Source organism: Nerophis lumbriciformis, linkage group LG23 (assembly GCF_033978685.3).
Source record: "Nerophis lumbriciformis linkage group LG23, RoL_Nlum_v2.1, whole genome shotgun sequence".
Classification (NCBI taxonomy): domain Eukaryota; kingdom Metazoa; phylum Chordata; class Actinopteri; order Syngnathiformes; family Syngnathidae; genus Nerophis; species Nerophis lumbriciformis.
Genome location: NC_084570.2, coordinates 7,356,800 through 7,378,893, shown reverse-complemented (window position 1 = coordinate 7,378,893; position 22,094 = coordinate 7,356,800). Strand labels below are relative to the sequence as shown.

At 40.6% G+C, this 22,094-nt stretch overlaps 1 protein-coding gene across 3 annotated transcripts; it reads right to left on the bottom strand.

Moving 5' to 3' along the window:
- Positions 1-239: 239 nt before the first annotated feature.
- arl13b (ADP-ribosylation factor-like 13b) lies at positions 240-21,820 on the bottom strand. Of its 3 annotated transcripts, none has more exons than XM_061985226.1 (10): positions 21,291-21,820; positions 8,667-8,737; positions 8,318-8,567; positions 8,114-8,219; positions 7,768-7,970; positions 7,436-7,550; positions 7,206-7,362; positions 1,159-1,281; positions 866-934; positions 240-614 (listed from the first exon to the last, which is right to left on the bottom strand). In XM_061985226.1, the coding sequence occupies exons 1-10, from the start codon at positions 21,347-21,349 to the stop codon at positions 538-540; spliced, it is 1,230 nt and encodes a 409-aa protein (XP_061841210.1). In that variant the 5' UTR covers positions 21,350-21,820; the 3' UTR covers positions 240-537. The 3 variants fall into 3 exon arrangements, with proteins under 3 accessions (XP_061841210.1, XP_072771958.1, XP_061841213.1); XM_072915857.1 differs by lacking the exon at positions 21,291-21,820 and adding an exon at positions 12,676-13,128 and having other exon boundaries at positions 8,667-8,739; XM_061985229.2 differs by lacking the exon at positions 866-934.
- Between the last annotated feature and the right edge of the window lie 274 nt (positions 21,821-22,094).

Here is a 22,094-nt window from a genome sequence, read left to right as displayed (position 1 = left end):
ATACTAATAATTATGTGCAATGTATATGTATGCTTTCTTCCACCTGATAGTCACCAAAGTCGTTAAAAGGAGCCCAAAAATCAAAAGTCTTTAGAAAAATCCAGCTGTTTTAATGTGAACTGCAAGTTTTCCCACGGACTGTTGTGGTTTCTCACTAGTGTGTGGGTCAGATCATAATGCAGATGCATTAATTATATATATGCACAATAAATATTGCATAAAATAATATACAATGTGAATATGAATACAATATTCGTTTAGTTTAATAACATTGTAAAAACATATGGTACAAGAACAAACAAATGTATAGTAAAATATTTTTTTCCATGTCAGTGAAACCAGTTTTAAGGACCTCTTAACAGGGCGCCCATTTCTGTGTTGCCTCTTTACCTCTTACATCATGCTCAGTGCTCCCAAGCTGCTCTTTCCCAGAGAAGCTGCAGGTTGTGTGCCTTCGGTTGTTTACACTCCATTTGCTTGACGCCAAAAGCAAAAGGGGAGAGCCGTGATCGGGTGGGGCCTCGATTGGCGAAAAAGTTAAAAAACCACTTCATGAGTGTCACTGTTAGGCTGCGGCCTGTTTGCAACAGGTGGGAGGGGCTTCTTGTTAAACTCTGTAAAGCGGAAAGAGAGGGTTTGCTAAATTATTACACAACAACTCAAATCAAACAAAGAAAAATAAAGAGTGAAGATGCTGCATTGAGACAGACAGATGGATAAAAAGACAACCAAGCTGAGGAGGAAACGTCTCAGTATTAGTGGATGAGTACAGTAAATGAAAACCTCAGCCAGTTAGCAAGCGGTGAGATGGGAGTTAAAGAATGAAACATGAGCAGTGAATTTTATTCTGGACACGTTTCTTTACCAGAGGGCTTTGAGTCCCAGAGTGGCTCTAGTTTGGGCAGCCTAGAAACTTTAGGTGTGGCCCATCCAACTAAAATAGTAGAAAATGGAAAATTCTGTCAGGGGAAAAATGTGCCTGACCATTCTTATGGTTGTCGCTTCAGAGATGATCAACTATGCTACATACTTGACAATCTAAAATTGCAACAGCATCCACTTCCTGCCTAAGTTTCGTGTAATCAATGAAACATCTCCGTATAAAGAGGGCAATTTAATCAGTTTGATGAAGTGAGAACTAGATAGGAGAGGACTAACCGGGAGGAGGTGGAGGAGTGGCGTTATCTCCCTGCCCCTCCTCCGTCTTCAGCGGGTCCACACGGTGCTTCCTCTTCAGATACAACTTTCTCCCTTTTTTCTTGTTCGGCTCAGTAGCGGTGCCTGCAACAAAACGCGGTACAATAACTCAGAAATTAAAATTGAAAATCTCTCGTACTGTATTTCCACTGCATCAAATGTTTGACGTTTGAAATCATATTCATTCTCAGTCTCAGCAATATTATTTTGTTCATCTATCCATCCATTTTCTACCGCTTGTCCCTTTTGGGGTCGCAGGGGGTGCTGGAGCCTATCTCAGCTGCATTCGGGCGGAAGGCGGGTTACACCCTGGACAAGTCGCCACCTCATCACAGGGCCAACACAGATAGACAGACAACATTCACACTCACACAGTAGGGCCAATTTAGTGTTGCCAATCAACCTATCCCCAGGTGGGAGGAAGCTGGAGTACCCGGAGGGAACCCACGCAGTCACGGGGAAACATGCAAACTCCACACAGAAAGATCCCGAGCGCAGGATCGAACCCAGGACTACTCAGGACCTTCGTATTGTGAGGCACATGCACTAACCCCTGTTCCACTGTGCTGCCCATTATTTGGTTCATTTTTGTGATTGTTGCGGCCTAAAAACGCCTCAATTCGCAGTAGTTTAAGAAAGTTGTGGCAAAAGTTGTTTTGAGGCTCTTTTGTTTTCGAAAACATTTAATCAACTTGTGATCAATTGTTCCTTGTACCGGTAACCTTAATCTCAAAAAGCACAGGATTTCTACATAAATTGGAACAAATAGTGCAATGATGTTTTACTTATTTTATACCACACAATATACATTAGATGGCAGTTAAAGTTCATATTTCGAGCTAATTGTCAAATTATTGTACTGTTTTAATTATACATGTCCGATAATATCGGACTGCCGATATTATCGGCCGATAAATGCTTTAAAATGTGATATCGGAAATTATCGGTATCGGTTTCAAAAAGTAAAATTTACGACTTTTTAAAACGCTGCTGCGTACACGAACGTAGGGAGAAGTAAAGAGCGCCAATAAACCTTAAAGGCACTGCCTTTGCGTACCGGCCCAGTCACATAATATCTACGGCTTTTCACACACACAAGTGAATGCAATTCACACTTGGTCAACAGCCATACAGGTCACACTGAGGGTGGCCGTATAAACAACATTGACACAGTTACAAATATGCGCCACACTGTGAACCCACACCAAACAAGAATGACAAACACATTTTGGGAGAACATCTGCACCGTAACACAACATAAACACAACAGAACAACAGAACAAATACACAGAACCCCTTGCAGCAGTAACTCTTCCGGGACACTACAATATACACCCCCCGGTACCCCCCTCAACCCTGCCCACCTCAACTTCCTCATGCTCTCTCAGGGAGCGCAAGTCCCAAATCCCAAGCTGCTGTTTTGAGGCATGTTAAAAAAAAATGCACTTTGTGACTTCAATAATAAATATGGCAGTGCCATGTTGGCATTTTTTTCCATAACTTGAGTTGATTTATTTTGGAAAACCTTGTTACATTGTTTAATGCATCACAACAAATTTAGGCATAATATTGTGTTAATTCCACGACTGTATATATCGGTATCGGTTGATATCGGTATCGGTAATTAAGAGTTGGACAATATCGGAATATCGGATATCGGCAAAAAAGCCATTACCAGACATCTCTAATTTTAATTAGTAACAATTAATCAAAATTACAGAAAGAAACACCAGCAAATGCTTACTTATTGTCAGCTGTCTGCTATGTTGTATAAATATTCCATGTTTATTTTACGTTTGTCTATCTAAAACATTTATGTTCCAACACAATTATCCCTGCATGTTAAGAACATGTGTGATCTATTGAGAGTGATAAATAGTAGTTTGGTCAATGAGAGACGGTAAGATTGTCATCATACATCTCTATCATGTAAATGCTGCCTCTTTGCTCGGTCAGCATTGTAAATGACAATATTATAGTACCACTGATAGTCACACACACACTAGGTGTGGTGAAATTATTCTCTGCATTTGACCCATCCCCTTGTTCCACCCCCTGGGAGGTGAGGGGAGCAGTAAGCAGCAGTGGTGGCCGCGCTCTGGAATCATTTTGGTGATTTAACCCCCAATTCCGACCTTTGATGCTGAGTGCCAAGCAGGGAGGTAATGGGTCCCATTTTTATAATCTTTGGTATGACTCGGCCGGGGTTTGAACTCACGACCGACCGATCACAGGGCGGGCACTATAACCACAAGGCCACTGATCAGGTATTGTTATATTATTAATTGCTGTACCCTGGAAAATTGAATCTGAGGACAAAAAATCAACAATTTGTTCATAGTTAACTCAAAACTAATTGCGATCAATTGCAGATAAATACATATTTGTGTCATTAATAAGTGTACCCTTTTTTCATGTTTTTATGACTGGGCAATTTCTTTGCTTTAATTAAATGTTTTTAAATATTATGCTATTTTAAAGAGCTCAACACAAAAAGGACATTCTTTTAATGAGAATAAGTAAAAAAAAATACCTGCATTGCCTAGGTGTCTTGCCAGATTTTGTATTTCGTAGGAATACAGAATTTGTATTCCTGCTCTAGGAGCGCTTGCATTCAGAAGAGGAACTACACTTTCATGTTTAGATACCAATTTCACACATTTATGACACAACATGTGGATTGTTACAATCCTGGTTTGATTGTCAAAGATGTTTGGTAATGTAATCTGTGAAATTTCAAACTGAAAAAAAAATTCGGATTATCTGTACATTACATGTTGTCAATGGTATTCATATCTCTGCATGACAATGTTTTACCTTCCGTATTTATTAAAATAAAAGGTTTTATTAAACTTTCTGGAATTGAGGACTATCAATCACATCAGGTTATAAAAGAATATGCACTTTATTTCAATCTGCCACTAAACACTTATTTAGGTAGATCCATTCATTCATTTTCTACCGCTTGTCCCTCTCGGTGTCATAGGGAACTGGAGCCTATCCTAGCAGCTTGGATTACACTATAAAACATCTTTGACAAAGCATTATCGTAATGTAAGACAATTTTTCATTTTCTTATGGATTTAGACTGTATTTGACGCGTTCGCTATTATTGTGAAGCCGAAAGTGTGTAAGTAAGGCTAGACTACTGCAACGCACTTCTTGTCGGGATCCCCAGCAAAAACATCCAGAAGCTACAATACATACAGAATAGTGCTGCTAGGATCCCGATGAGAGTGCAAAAATATGACCATATCACACAAACTCTCAAATCCCTTCACTGGCTTCCTGTTCCACTCAGGATTGAATTCAAAGTCTCCCTACTAACCCACCAGTGCCTCCATGGAAATGCCCCCCTCTACCTCAAAGAACTACTCACCCCCAAATCCTCCACACGACACCTCTGCTCCGGACAGGCTAACCTCCTCCAACCTCCGAGGACAAAGTTACGAACAATGGGGGACCGGGCTTTCTGCTCCGCCGCTCCCAGTCTGTGGAACGCTCTCCCTGACCACCTGAGGGCACCACAGACTGTGGATGCGTTTAAAAAAGGCTTAAAAATCTTTCTTTAAAAAAATACTTTTTTTTAGATATATGCATACTAGTTTTAGCTATTTGGCTGTTCTAGTTTGTTTTTTTTAGTTTTTTTTATTATTTTTTTATTTTTTATTTTTTTATACACTGTAGCACTTTGAGGTTGTTTACTCAATGTAAAGTGCTTTTTACAAATAAAATGTATTATTATTATTATTATTATTAAGTGTCTTGACATGTTTTGCCAAAGGTCTCCGATTAAAGAGTGACTCCTGACCTCTTGTCCACTGTCTTTTTTTCTGTTGAGTTTTAATGCCATATTACTAATGCAGTTAGTGTAACAATCTACATTTTATGTTACCAAATCCAGCAAACCCAAAAGGGACAAGCGTTAGAAAATGGATGGATGAATGCACTAAACTGTAAAGTAAACACAGACGTGAAGCTCCCCTCCTCTACAAGCGGCAAAGTGCGCCAGCAGGCGTTCGCTCCAATGACGTCGTCTCACGGCAATCGAAGATAAAATGGTCATGTCTTGTCGGGAGAACGACTTGCTATGGCTTTGGATCTGAGACTTCCATGATGTCCGCCTTACTTTGTGTATTTCTGCTCGCTATTTTTGAACTTGTGGCTCGACAGTAACTAACTCTATTACATTCCCCTACGCTACAAAATGGGCCGAGGTTCAAAAAGGAGCCAGGACGCCTGTGTGTTAACCACGCGTTAAAACAATTAGCGCCGTTAAATTACCTTATAGTTAACGAGTTATTATCGTGTTAAGTTTAATCATTTTGCATTGGAGTCTACTGAAAATGATGGAAAGTGCCTGGCGACCCTTTTCAGTCGAGGACGTGAAGATATCTACCTATTCGGAATTATGACAACAGGACATCTGCTGATTGGAGTAAGCGTTGCTCTGGTTTGTCGACAAATTGGAAGTTGCTGGGAGTCTTCAAAGTACCCCGTAGCTGCCACAAATGATTGGAGAATGCGGGAAGAACTGTGGACACTCTGGTGATTTTGGATCACATCGGACTGTCTGCCCCGCAGTTTTGAGGACCAGTCATAGACAATTTAGAGTGAAAAGCAAATTTTATTTTCACTCGCATACAAAACATTCTAACTTGGATTGTTTCCCTGGCGTCGAGACTCTCCCGAAGGACAGTGCAGCGAAGACACAACAAACTCCCTTCTTGTCTCTCATGGACACACACCTGTTGTTGTTGACACCAAGGCCGCGGAACAGAGACACACTACGGGGCTTAAACACAAACATGCATCCACAAAAATATACGGCACACATACACACCCCACCCCCAATCCAACGCCCTCGATGCAAATCCCTTAGGGGTGATGGATGGATGGTCAGCGCCTGAGAGCTGCGGCCCACCATCACGACCTCGCACTCCCTTCCCTCTGTTGCTAGATATCTTGAGATGAAGGTTGTAATATGTATATGTGCTTTGCTATGGAGGATTTTTCCCACTCCAGACTGGGCCCCCTTAGGAGCCCAGTCTAGATTGTATTTTTTTACTCATCCTTCCCCAGCGTTTTATCTTTTTCCCATCTTTTACGGGGCGCCTTGTGGCGACCCATCAGCATTCCTGTTCTGTAACCCTGTACACTGTTTGTTTTGTCTAATCTTGAATGGGTTTGTGCTGAAAACAAAGTTTTGTTGTACTTGTGCAATGACAATAAAGACCTACCAACTGCCGCTGTGGTCAAAGTTGGAATTGCCACAAAACACATTTTAATATATTCAACACTCGACTGCCATACGGCGGCTAAAGTGGTTAGTGCCACGCTCCAATTTGTCACGTTTCATGTGTCAGGTAAACTGTGCCGAATGGGGCCATATGAATCCCCTTCCTGTAAACTAGGAAGTCAGGACCCCAGTGTGTTGCTATATGTTTATATACTACATTACACAAAAGGCTTAGCGCCATAAACCGGACCCGGAAGTAGGTCTGAGCTACTCGGGAGGATGACGATTGCGCCGTTGGAGAAATAAAGAGTTGCTATGTTGTTACGCGTTGTTGTTCCTGCTTCGTCGACACAAGAAACAAACGAGGTTTGATTAGACCGTTGACGTGCGCGTTTAAGTACCCCTTGAGAGACAAATTGATTGGCAAAAATATGCAGGAAAGTTGAAGGCATTGGACAAAATTACGAGGCTGCGCATAATCCACAGGGATTGGTTGATTTGTGCTTTTGCAAATTCCTGGAGGGACTGGTTGTTACTTTCTCTTTTGGGAGTCAGATCAATCTGACTCTTCCCAGGTGGTGCAAAAACAGGCCACATGCTGTCGTGCTAATGATCTTCAAAAGTGCCAGCAGCCTTTATCTTCACACTGATTATTTTTAGTTCAGTGATAATTACATATTTGCATGGATGAATTGCACACTGACAGGTGTTAAAGTGTTCGCCCAAACATAGAAAAGAAAGATGACAGTTACTTGTAAATTACACTTACTTGGACTGGAATTTTCCGGCGTTTGTCTGGAATTGTCTGGCTCTTCGTGATTATCCTCCTCAAACTCTGCCTCCGCCTCTGCATCTGTCTTAAAACTGTTGCTCATGTGCCCCTGCAGCTCCTGTTGCCTCTTCTTCCAATTTTCCTTAACTTCACACTGAATTACATTTTGGATAAAGGTGAAATTGGTCAATTGGTCTTGTTTTAATGGTCGGTAGCAGCTTCCACACCTCAGTTAGGACATTTTCGATGGGCTGGAAGGGGTTGTGCACGTGTTGTTCAAAAAGCTCGTCTTTGCAGGCATGCACGCCTTCGCGGTCTGCCTCCTCCCTCTCTTGCCGCTCTCTAAGAGAAAAATGTTATTAACCTTATGGCATCTTGATATACACATCTTTAGGGCAAAGTTAGTTACAGAAAAAAATATGCTCAGGTCAATTGAGGTCAAGTTTTGACTCCAAGCCATGAATAAATATTCTATTACGCTGCGGACAGAGATTGTCTTAAGTCCTCGGCCAGCGCGCTGAGAGACCATACAGTACATAACCTATCCAGACGCACGTACCTCTCTTCTCGTATCCGTCTGACCCGTTCTGCCCTTTCTTTCTTATCCTGCTCCTCCTGAGCATGCTGCTCTGCTGTGTCTTTCTGCACACGCTCGGTGATGGCCTCATAATCTTTGGCAATGTTGTTAAGCAGCCAGCTCAGGCCCCTTTTAATGGATTTGTCAAACTTTTTGCCATAACCCAAGACTGCGGAGCACGGCTCCTGGAAAAAGAATATAAAGTATTTTAATAGCACTGACGAGTTCAAGCAGGTTAGGATACTAAACATTTCTATAAATGGCTGGGCTCAGGGTAAAACTGACTCTACATGTCACTCACTACTGTGCCAGGTGCACAAACACTTACAATCTGACAAAGACACTTGTTCTCATTAACAAGCTTCTCTAACGACAGGTTCTCAATGATGTCTGCTTCAGCCAATGCGCCCTCCTGATCTTGTTTGTTGGCAAGTCTGGAAGCCAAGACAAGAACTCATTGAATATATGCCACCTGGCAAGTAAACTGCAAATTCAAACACAAATGCATATCATTTAGGTTCCATCCACTCACACAAGCACAGGCTTCCCAGCGATGCGTGGGTGCTGCAGGACTTCTGCCATGGTTTCCCGTGTCTCCTGGATCCGCTGCACATCGCTGGAGTCCACCACAAACACCACACCGTGTGACTCAGAGTAGTAATTCTTCCATATGCCACGGATCCTCTTCCCACCGCCCAGATCGAAGATCGTGACCTCAAACTTGCCCTGCTTCAGGTCAACCTTAGAAAAACCCACAGTTGGAGCAACATCTTGGGGATTCTCTGAAATCAAATTAAAAAGTCAGAGGTTGCACCCGTTTTAGCCAAAAAGACACCTTTGTAAACATGTATCTTTTAAAAGATGTAAAAATAGGTACAAACCTCCTTGGATTCCACGTACTGTGGCTGTCTTTCCTGCATTATCCAATCCTACCATTACCAGAGTCACTTTTCTGTAAAATTAGAAATGAGTATGATTACACTTCCAGTTAATTGCCACTAAGGATGTCCCGATCAACATAATTGGTCGTCGATCCCGGTGCGATTTTTTGTCCTCAGATTCAATCCGACTGAGTCCCGATCTGATACTTAGACAATAAATTATACAACTGAAAATGTTTTACAGCAAGTAACTATAGTCAGGGGCGCTGAAAAGGGGGGGTAAAGGAGACGGATTCTAGGGGCCCATGATGGAGGGGGGGGCCCAGAGAGGCCCCTAATGATGATGAAATTATAATACAGAAAAAATAATGACACTAAGTTATTAACTAACATATAATCACACATGTTTTATTTCCCATGTCCTGGTAACAATACCTTTATTTGTTTTGGAAGCATCAACCCCTGCAGGACCCTCCCTTACCCACTCTATTTACGTAAAATGGTTCAGTCCGACTGGATCAGCTGCAGGTAGCGCATGGCGATTTGTCACAGACAGCGCCACAGCGGGCAAAGTGGAGGAGACAGCAGTATGCCTCAAAAATCAGGCAGCCAAAAAAGAAAGGGAAAAAAAATAAGAGAGGAGAAGGAGTTGAAGGGTCGACAATATGTCACGCAATATTTCCAAAAAAAAGGTGGGTTTGTTAGTTGTGGTGGAAAGTTATGCATATTAACTTTGTCCCTGTCTGTGGTAATAAGATAGCTCACTTTTCTCACCATGTTAGCTCAAGAAAACTCTGGATTTTTACATTTTACTGCTATATTAGTTAAATAATCAATCCAGTCAAACATTTATCAAGCTGTTCTTATTCAATAAGAGTTTATTTCCAATTTAAGAATCAGTGGTGCAGCAAATAAATGACTCAAAATGAATTCCATTGTATTCAGAGTGCTCAGTTCTTCCCCTACTGTACATGTCAACTGTGATGCTGTTCTTCTTTCAAAAATATGGTAATGATAGTCAAAAATACCATTACAATGCATAATTGTATGTAAAACAGCATCAAAAAATGTTTCCGCTGTGTTGGGGGCCCTGTAAAGATTCTTTTCATGGGGCCCAAAATCCCTAGCGGCGCCCCTGACTATAGTGAACACATTAATATAAAGCTTATCTTGGTGAATTTACAATTGCTAGAATTGTTGTAAATCAGATGCTGTATGATAATTTGTGGTAATGAATTCTACATATAATTTTTTTTACAAAATAAAGTGACGAATGCACAATAACTAAAGAAAAGCATAAACTACTACTGGTTCCCATTTAAATCTTTGGGTTTTGCCCTCAAAGCCTTACTGCATCCAGAAACTTACTCCTGAGTTTTTAAATACAAACAAAAATGACTCCCCCAAGAATTTTTTTTATTAAGAACAATAAAACGAAAAATACCGAATTAATCATTTAGTATCGTTGGTATATAAGGTATCAATATTATCGACATCTGGATCGATCCCGCCTACTTTACATTGAAGCTGTAGCCCTTAGCTTTAGAAATTAGCTTTTGTGTGCCGCAGATTCAGATACCGATCATCCATGAGTAATATTGTCCAATACCGATCACATGTATTAACTGTACATTTTTCAATGTATTCACAGTGAGTGCTATTGACACGACAGTTCAACAGTATCAAGACAATATTTCAACTAGTTCCTTATCCTCTGTTATTACATACAATTGTTTGAGCAAAACTAAGTCAATAGTACACAATAACTAAAAAAAAGTAAAAAGTATCTCTTACTCATTTCAATCCTTTGGTTGAGTCCTCCTTTATTCAGGTAATTTGATTACTTAAGTATTGATCATATACTGATACTACCCTTAATAGTCCATCCATCCATTTTCTACAGCTTGTCCCTTTTGGGGTCGCAGGCATACTTGCCAACACTCCCGATTTTCCCGGGAAACTCCCGAATTTCAGTGCCCCTCCCGAAAATCTCCCAGGGCAACCATTCTCCCGAATTTCTCCCGATTTCCACCCAGACAACAATATTGGGGGCGTGCCTTAAAGACACTGCCTTTAGCGTCCTCTACAACCTGAAAAGGAGACTATTATATATGTCTCTGTTATACATAGATTACCTCTATAACCCATAAAGTAGGCAGGCACGGAGTTATTTCTCAGCGTGTGTTTATTCCAGCCGGCACGTTAATATACTGACACACAACATCCGGATTCCCATCATGCATTGCTTCAAAACTACGGCAAGTAGTAATGTCCAAAAACATAACAGACGAAGCAGAAGAACGAAGAAGAGACATGGTGACGACGAGTAAGAAGAAGTAGTACACTTGCAAGTTCCAAAATCATTGGAAAAAATAATTTCAGTTCATACAGGACAGCTCGAAGGGGAAGGGGTATGCTGCCTGCAAATTTTGTAGATCAGACGTCTCCATTGAACACGGTGGCCAAACGGATATACTCATTCATGAACGGATTATATATATATAAGAAATACTTGAAAATATATACCCCCCCCCCATCTCCCGAATTGGGAGGTCTCAAGGTTGGCAAGTATGGTCGCAGGGGGTGCTGGAGCCTATCTCAGCTGCATTCGGGCGGAAGGCGGTGTACACCCTGAAAAAGTCGCCACCTTATCGCAGGGCCAACCTTAATATTGATACCACCAACTTATGGATTGATCCTCCTCGTGTACTGACTGTGACAATGCTGACATACCAACGGTTGTTATATTATCCTCTAACTCCTATTAATCTACTTGTTACTTTCCCGTAAGTAGTTGCTTACTTTCTTGTGTGACTTAGGTCCATCTACACTTTTTAAACTTTACTAAGCACTTACTTTATGGTGTTGTTTAGGGCTAGGTTAGCTTTGCGAGTCATACTAAAGACTATAAAAATGGGACCCATTGCCTCCCTGTTTGGCACTCAGCATCAAGGGTTGGAATTGGGGGTTGAATCACCAAAAATGATTCCCGGGCGCGGCCACCGCTGCTGTTCACTGCTCCCCTCACCTCCCAGGGGGTGATCAAGGGTGATGGGTCAAATGCAGAGAATAATTTTGCCACACCTCGTGTGTGTGTGTGAATCATTGGTACTTTAACTTTTACTTAATTATTGGCATGCCAGCTCCTGCCTTTCTCCCTGTGTGTGACATGTTTAGCCTCGGCCTCCAGCGATAATACTTTATAATGATACTTGGGATACTAAGAAATGCAGTTTATTTGCCGAAATTTAGATGATAATTATTCATTTACGGGAGCGGCTCCACACTGTGTATGGAGACACATAATTAGCTTCTAGCTGCTTGTTAGCCAAAGAGGATCAACGTTTGTGATCGTCAATAAAGACATTAATCGGCAATGGCTGACCATGTACTATTTCACGAAAATACATATCGGGGGCTGATCGATCGACCCATTCCTAGTTAGATTCTTATGTAACCCTGCTTGTTGTGTGGTACGTTGATCTCAAATTCAAGCCTTTGCTCTGGAAACACGCACACCTTTATGGAAATCATGCAACTCCTGCATGTGTGTAACAAGAAATCCAGAAATATAATTGTGTCTCCCGAGCGTGCATCCCTTTGTAAGGAATATTTTACATGAGTACAATCTTTAGCCATGTAAACAATGGGACATACGGCTGCCTATAATTAAAAGACAAATATCGGCACCCAATCCGACCCCATCATCTGGATATCTCGGATTGTCACATCGGAAGGCACAGATAAGCCAATTAGATAAACAGCACAACTAAATGAGTCAGCAATTGTCACAGGCTTGCACTTTTTAAAAATGTGTAATTAAACACAAGGTTTGCAATAATTAATTTGGATCATACATCTGCTAAATATGCAGTAAAATAAACAGTAATCAATAGCTCTGACATGCTAACCATGGCTGCTCACACGATCAAGAACAAACTGCAGGGGATTGTAAGCACATACCGGTAAACACTACCTGCCATTGTCATACTGCCATACATACTTAACTTAGACAGTTGTGCAGAAAAGACATGAAGCGCACAATCCATCAAAGAGTCCTCTGGAGCCGGCACCCTTTAATCAGAACAGCCTCATGACGTAAACCCAGAGAAAGGTTATGTTCTGAACGCCCACTACCGGAGACCCCATGACCCACTGGGTTATTGTTTGCACACCCCTCACAGCAATGTGTCAAAGGAGACTTGCTGAACAGACCTGACTGGGGGATTACATGAGGATTTCAAACTAAATCCAGGATCAGATGTCTCACCAGTACCACGTGGGCTCGGCTCAAATGTTTGTTTTGTGTTCCTCAGTTACTGGACGCATGACAATAAAATAGCACAATTTAGAGGAATTTTCAATATTTTGCCACTATAATGTAGCTACTAGTAAGTATCAGATGTATTCATCTTTTTATTAAATATAAGCAAGAAAATCCAAGTTTATTGCGTTTCAAAGGGATACTTGGTTTTATATTATTATTACCGTATTTTTCGGACTATAAGTCGCTCCGGAGTGTAAGTCGCACCGGCCGAAAATGCATAATAAAGAAGGAAAAAAACATATATAAGTCGCACTGGAGTATAAGTCGCATTTTTTGGGGAAATTTATTTGATAAAACCCAACACCAAGATTAGACATTTGAAAGGCAATTTAAAATAAATAAAGAATAGTAAAGAACAGGCTGAATAAGTGTACGTTATATGAGGCATAAATAACCAACTGAGAACGTGCCTGGTATGTTAACGTAACATATTATGGTAAGAGTCATTCAAATAACTATAACATATAGAACATGCTATACGTTTACCAAACAATCTGTCACTCCTAATCACTAAATCCCATGAAATCTTATACGTCTAGTCTCTTACGTGAATGAGCTAAATAATATTATTTGATATTTTACGGTAATGTGTTAATAATTTCACACATAAGTCGCTCCTGAGTATAAGTCGCACCCCCGGCCAAACTGAAAAAAACTGCAAGTTGTAGTCCAAAAATACGGTATGTCCAGTATGACTAATCTGATATGGTCAAAGTCCAGAAGCGTTACTACAGTGACATAGAATTAACGGAAATCACAGAAGATGTACAGAGCGGAATATTCAAAATAGCCGACGGATTTTGTGGCATTTTGTGATGTTTTAACGGTATTTTCACATACTGTGCGGATTGTAAATACAATTGGATATGATTTAATGGATACAATAAAACATGATTAAGCATATAAAGCCAACTCGTTTTTCCACTCTTCCACTCTAATGGTACTTTAGGAGGAGCATGACTGCATATAGTTGGTTGTTTCTTTGAAACTGCTAAAAAAAAAAAAAACGCTATAAACAAAAGTACACGTCCCATAGTGAGTGAAGTAGAAGATTCCAAAATAGCTTATAAAAACATCAATGAAATTATTGAACGACAGGAATTTTACAACAAACAATATTCACAGCCTCTTCCTACTCAGCCGCCAATTAAAATACGAGCTTGACACGCCGCCAATAAATTTAGCCTCGTCACATCAGACCAATGAAATTGCCAAACGGGTCACGGTGGACCAATGATTCAATGTGTAAACTCGCTGCTTACAGATGTGAGCTGCCAACAAATGTATGAAATACAATTCTACAAAAAATTAAGTGGTGGCGGCTAATATTTTGGTACTTTACATTTTATTTACTGTTGATTTACTTGGAATTTATTGTGAAATTCAGTCGACTAAAACTAAATAAATATAGATGATGAAACTATCGATAATTTTAAAAATCGAGTAGTCTATCGATTAGTTAGTTTGAATCGGATAAAACACACTATAAAAGTGTATTTTGAGGAAAATAGTTTAAATAAACAACAATTTTTCTGCTTGCCATACCCTTCATTGGTTTGTTCTAATTCAATGCACATCAACAACATTGAAATTGCAATTTTAACATTGTGAATACATTGAGTAAAAAGAATAACCGGGCACTCGATGACGGATTTTTATACATTTTAATTGGTTACACTTAGGGCTGCAATTATTCATCAATTCAATCGATTAATTTAAATTTGAAAAAGTTTCCATTTGTAGGTAAAAGGTAAAAAAGTCGATTTTGGTAGCTAACACCATCTTATATGTTTGACTTGCATAACGAATGTTTTATTCCAGCACTGAGTTGTTAGTCCAAAGATCAAACCAGTTATCAATTAGTAAATTTTCAATCGTTTGTGTTAAATTGGTTAATACATTGTCACTCAATTTGTCCTACTTTAGAATAGTGTATTTTTGTTTTGTTCTTTATTATCTGTTACCAGGTATTGTTTTTTTTATTAAATAATATATAGTGTGGCTCCTATGGCAGAAGTGCAATTCAAATATTATGTGCATTTATAAAAACAAAGAATAAAGATCATTATAAACATTCTTGTTTATAACAACTTGTTTCCCTAAAAGGCGCATTGAGGTTATAAACTGTGTTTTATTTGATTACTCAATTAATTAATCAACAGCTGCAGGCCGAGTTACACACATTAAACAATGAATTCAAGCTTTACTCTAATCTTTCAATTAGAATAATACATGTAAGATATAAAAAAACATACAAACCCTTTATTTATCAAATCGCAATTATTGAAATTCAACGATTTGGTGCATTTGCAAACAGCTAAAATGATGTATAAAGCAAACTATAACCTGCTACCCAAGAATGTACAACAATTCTTCTCAACAAAAGAGGAGAAATATAACCTTAGAGGAAAATATAATTTCAAACATGTGTATGCTCGTACAACACTTAAAACATTTAATATATCAGTATGTGGAATTAAATTGTGGAATTTGTATGAAATAAATCATACAAGCACCAATATGATTCAGTTTAAGAGACTGTTCAAACTACAAGTGTTCACAAAGTACACAGAACAATAATTATGATGAACATCTTGAACCCTTTTTTTTTTTTTTTTTTTTATTGAGACAGATTATTCATGTATTTAATATCTGTGTAAAAACAAGTGTAAAAAAAAAATTGAATTGATCAATATGCTTGATTAATCGTTGCACCTAATAAATGACTAAAGTATGACTAAAACTCAAATATATTTTAGTAAAGACAAAATAACTACTAAAAATAACCTGTGTGAAGTTGGCTATATCATTGCAATAATAAAATAACACTGCCATTAATTGTGTGAATGCTCCAAAGCATTCACACAACTTCATCTTCTTCTTCTTCGCCTCCAGATTTTGGCGCGCTCTACCTTTCACATTTTTCATCCGATTCAAACAGTTCCAACTTCAAACTATTCAGCCTATTCGGCAATAGCGGGCTTTCCCTTGACAAATTCCCAAAATTCCCAGAATTCCCGGTTTTTCCGGGACATTCTTCCCTATTTAAAATGAATTGGCCATTTTTCAAACTATCACCATTTCCACATTTTTCAACCTATTCATACCATTTCGCCTTCAACACATTCCACCATCTTGGAAATTCAAACTACTTTTTTTCCAAGTTCATAACAATTCCAGGATTTTCCAGAATTACTGCTTTTCCAAAAGCCCTATTTCTACCCTTTTTTCTGGCAACTACTCCTCCCCCAGTTTTCAACCCACTTTAACTGTTCTACCGTCAAAACATTCCTCTTAATTCGGACAAAAAACGAAGTTGTTTTTTGAACTGGAAAAAATCCCAGTTTTCCCGAAATTCCAGGAATTCCGTAATACAATTTCTCGATTCAACATGTTACTGCTTCAACATTTCTTGACCGTCCATCCATCCATCTTCTTCCGCTTATCCGAGGTCGGGGCGCGGGGACAGCAGCCTAAGCAGGGAAGCCCAGACTTCCCTCTCCCTAGCCACTTTGTCCAGCTCTTCGCGGGGGATCCTGAGGCGTTTCCAGGCCAGCCGGGAGACATAGTCTTCCCAACGTGTCCTGGGTCTTCCCCGAGGCCTCCTACCGGTCGGACATGCCCTAAACACCTCCCTAGGGAGGCGTTCGGGTGGCATCCTGACCAGATGCCTGAACCACTTCATCTGGCTCCTCTCGATGTGGAGGAGCAGCGGCTTTACTTTGAGCTCCTCGCCCTATCTCTAAGGGAGAGCCCAGCCACCCGGCGGAGGAAACTCATTTCGGCCGCTTGTACCCGTGATCTTGTCCTTTCGGTCATAGCCCAAAGCTCATGACCATAGGTGAGGATGGGAACGTAGATCGACCGGTAAATTGAGAGCTTTGCCTTCCGGCTCAGCTCCTTCTTCACCACAACGGATCGATACTGCGTCCGTATTACTGAATACGCCGCACCGATCCGCCTGTCGATCTCACGATTCACTCTTACCTCACTCGTGAACAAGACTCCGAGGTACGTGAACTCCTCCACTTGGGACAGGGTCTCCTCCTCAACCCTTTTCCGGGCGAGAACCATGGACTCGGACTTGGAGGTGCTGATTTTCATCCCAGTCGCTTCACACTCGGCTGCGAACCGATCCAGTGAGAGCTGAAGATCCTGGCCAGATGAAGCCACCAGGACCACATCATCTGCAAAAAGCAGAGATCTAATCCTGCAGCCACCAAACCGGATCCCCTCAACCCCTTGACTGCGCCTAGAAATTTTGTCCATAAAAGTTATAAACAGAATCAATGACAAAGGGCAGCCTTGGTGGAGTCCAACCTTCACTGGAAACGTGTCCGACTTACTGCCGGCAATGCGGACCAAGCTCTGACACTAATCATACAGGGAGCGGGCCGCCACAATTAGACAGTCCGATACCCCATACTCTCTGAGCACTCCCCACAGGACTTCCCAAGGGACACGGTCGAATGCCTTCTCCAAGTCCACAAAGCACATGTAGACTGGTTGGGCAAACTCCCATGCACCCTCAAAGACCCTGCCGAGAGTATAGAGGTGGTCCACAGTTCCACGACCAGGACGAAAACTGCACTGTTCCTCCTGAATCCGAGGTTCGACTATCCGGCGTAGCCTCCTCTCCAGTACACCTGAATGTGTGTATATATATATATATATATATATATATATATATATATATATATATATATATATATATATATATATACCGTATTTTCCGCACTATAAGGCGCACCTAAAAACCACAATTTTTCTCAAAAGATGACAGTGCGCCTTATAACCCGGTGCGCTTTATTACGATTAATTTTCATAAAGTTTCGGTCTCGCAACTTCGGTAAACAGCCGCCATCTTTTTTCCCGGTAGAACAGGAAGCGCTTCTTCTTCTACGCAAGCAACCGCCAAGGAAAGCACCCGCCCCCATAGAACAGGAAGCGCTTCACCCGCCCCCATAGAACAGGAAGCGCTTCACCCGCCCCCGGAAGAAGAAGAAAAAACGCGCGGATATCACCGTACGTTTCATTTCCTGTTTACATCTGTAAAGACCACAAAATGGCTCCTACTACGACGCGACAAGGATCCGGTTCATAAAAAGACGCAATCTCTCCATCTGCACACGGATTACTACCGTATTTCACAGCAACTGATATTCCTGTGAACTGCACTGTGGAACGGGAGCACGTACGGTGAATATTCGCACCACAGGGAATGAGGAGTCATCCTTCACTGTGGTTCTAGCTTGCCATGCTAACTTCCACTCATGGTGATATTCAAAAGGAAGACCTTGCCAAAAGAGACCTTTCCAGCCGGCGTCATCATAAAAGCTAACTCGAAGGGATGGATGGATGAAGAAAAGATGAGCGAGTGGTTAAGGGAAGTTTACGCGAAGAGGCCGGGTGGCTTTTTTCACACAGCTGCGAAGGCGAACACACCTTCACTAAGACGGGCAGATAGCGCCGGTCGACATACGCCAACATCTGCCAGTGGATCGTAAATGCCTGGGCAGATATTTCGGTCACAACTGTGGTCCGAGCTTTCCGGAAGGCAGGATTCACAGAACAACAGCGACACTGACTCCCGATGACTTCTACGAGACGGAACCGGCCATTTTGGATCCCACGCTTGCGCAACTTTTCAATTCGGACACCGAAGACGAAGAATTCGAAGGATTTACGAATGAAGAATAACTTCAGAAGGTGAGCGCTATGTTTATTTTGTGTGTTGTGACATTAACGTTCGAGCAACATTATGTTGCTATTTATTGCTCTACACCATTTTGAATTTTACTATGTTTGTGATTGCACATTTGCGTACATTTTGGGACAGAGTTGTTAGAACGCTGGTTTTCAATATATTATTAAAGTTTGACTGAACTATCTGACTGTTTTTTTGACATTCACTATAGCGCAGCGTTTTTTTGACATTCACTTTAGCGCAGCGTAGGCGCGGCTTTTAGTCCGGGGCGGCTTATTGGTGGACAAAATTATGAAATATGTAATTCATAGAAGGTGCGGCTAATAATTCGGTGCGCCTTATAGTGCGGAAAATACGGTATATATATATATATATATATATATATATATATATATATATATATATATATATATACACATGTTATTTTAAATTATTGTAAGATACATTTTCTGAATCAAAAAACATAAAAATGTTTATGTGTGCAGCATAAATAGTAACCTTGTTGTGACGCCTATATATTACTGTAACTTGTTCTTAAAAATAGTAGTTACTCTGTATGTCAAATTGAGTGTTTGTGTATATATATATGTATACTGTATATATGTATGTATCTATGTGTGTGTGTGTGTATGTATATATATATATATATACCGGTATATATATATATATATATATACATACACACACACACACACACACACACACACACACACACACACACACACACACACACACACACACACAGGTAAAAGCCAGTAAATTAGAATATTTTGAAAAACTTGATTTATTTCAGTAATTGCATTCAAAAGGTGTAACTTGTACATTATATTTATTCATTGCACACAGACTGATGCATTCAAATGTTTATTTCATTTAATTTTGATGATTTGAAGTGGCAACAAATGAAAATCCAAAATTCCGTGTGTCACAAAATTAGAATATTACTTAAGGCTAATACAAAAAAGGGATTTTTAGAAATGTTGGCCAACTGAAAAGTATGAAAATGAAAAATATGAGCATGTACAATACTCAATACTTGGTTGGAGCTCCTTTTGCCTCAATTACTGCGTTAATGCGGCGTGGCATGGAGTCGATGAGTTTCTGGCACTGCTCAGGTGTTATGAGAGCCCAGGTTGCTCTGATAGTGGCCTTCAACTCTTCTGCATTTTTGGGTCTGGCATTCTGCATCTTCCTTTTCACAATACCCCACAGATTTTCTATGGGGCTAAGGTCAGGGGAGTTGGCGGGCCAATTTAGAACAGAAATACCATGGTCCGTAAACCAGGCACGGGTAGATTTTGCGCTGTGTGCAGGCGCCAAGTCCTGTTGGAACTTGAAATCTCCATCTCCATAGAGCAGGTCAGCAGCAGGAAGCATGAAGTGCTCTAAAACTTGCTGGTAGACGGCTGCGTTGACCCTGGATCTCAGGAAACAGAGTGGACCGACACCAGCAGATGACATGGCACCCCAAACCATCACTGATGGTGGAAACTTTACACTAGACTTCAGGCAACGTGGATCCTGTGCCTCTCCTGTCTTCCTCCAGACTCTGGGACCTCGATTTCCAAAGGAAATGCAAAATTTGCTTTCGTCAGAAAACATGACTTTGGACCACTCAGCAGCAGTCCAGCTGGTGTCGGTCCACTCTGTTTCCTGAGATCCAGGGTCAACGCAGCCGTCTACCAGCAAGTTTTAGAGCACTTCATGCTTCCTGCTGCTGACCTGCTCTATGGAGATGGAGATTTCAAGTTCCAACAGGACTTGGCGCCTGCACACAGCGCAAAATCTACCCGTGCCTGGTTTACGGACCATGGTATTTCTGTTCTAAATTGGCCCGCCAACTCCCCTGACCTTAGCCCCATAGAAAATCTGTGGGGTATTGTGAAAAGGAAGATGCAGAATGCCAGACCCAAAAACGCAGAAGAGTTGAAGGCCACTATCAGAGCAACCTGGGCTCTTACAACACCTGAGCAGTGCCAGAAACTCATCGACTCCATGCCACGCCGCATTAACGCAGTAATTGAGGCAAAAGGAGCTCCAACCAAGTATTGAGTATTGTACATGCTCATATTTTTCATTTTCATACTTTTCAGTTGGCCAACATTTCTAAAAATCCCTTTTTTGTATTAGCCTTACACAATATTCTAATTTTGTGACACACGTAATTTTGGATTTTCATTTGTTGCCACTTCAAATCATCAAAATTAAATGAAATAAACATTTGAATGCATCAGTCTGTGTGCAATGAATAAATATAATGTACAAGTCACACCTCTTGAACGCAATTACTGAAATAAATCAAGTTTTTCAAAATATTCTAATTTACTGGCTTTTACCTGTATATGTTTTTTTCCTTCTTTATTATGTATTTTCGGCCGGTGCGCCTTACACTCCGGAGCGACTTATAGTCCGAAAAATACGGTATGTATATGTGTGTGTGTGTGTATATAAAAATATATATGTTATTTTAAGTTATTGTAAAATACATTTTCTGACGAAAAAAATCATAAAACATGTGTATGTGTGCAGCATAAATAGTAACCTTGTTGTGACGCCTATATATAGGACATAATAATGTAAAATAACTCACCTTGCCGGCTCTCGCCAGCGTTTGAGCCAGTTGCAGCAGTTCGCCATCAGACTAAACATGTCAGGCCGAGCGTGGACGACGGCAGTCAAGTGCTCATCGAGCCTCCACAGACCCACCGCTATCCCAGGCTTCTGTCCTTCTAAACTAACTGCACTACATTATGAGCGACCTTCTCACAACATCGGCGGCGCTGCGGTTGTTTAACATGGTTTCCACCCGACGAGGTGAGCTTCACTGTCGCGGAAAGCCTTACACAAAGAATACATTTCTACAAATTCCCCAAACCGTTAACTACAGCTAATGCTAACGCGCTTCAAGCTCGCTACAGCGAGATTTTTATACTCGTTTTGAGTCTCGACACTCAGCCGTGTGAACTACAGTTGTGTTCGCCGTCAGGTATGATTATGATATTGAAAAAGATGAAAACGTTTAACACGGAAGGCGTAATTTAGCATTAGCTTGTTTCTGCTTTGCTGCGCCTTCTTTTTCTGTTGCTAGGCTGCAGACATGATGACGTCATTTTCCTTCGTCGAATAAATCTAGACTGATGACTTTAAAGAGCGCCCCCTGCGGCGATGTTGGCACGACACTATAGCTGTATCCCAATTCAGGTTTTTTTTTTCTTTTCAAAGCCTTTATTTCAAATCAAATCAAATCAACTTTATATTATATTTATAATATTCAACATTTATATACAATCAAATAAATAATAATAGTCAAAACAAGTACATGTTGCCGTGTTTTTTGTTTTGTTTGTTTTTTTATTATTTTTTATTTTTTTATAAACCTTTATTTATTAATTGC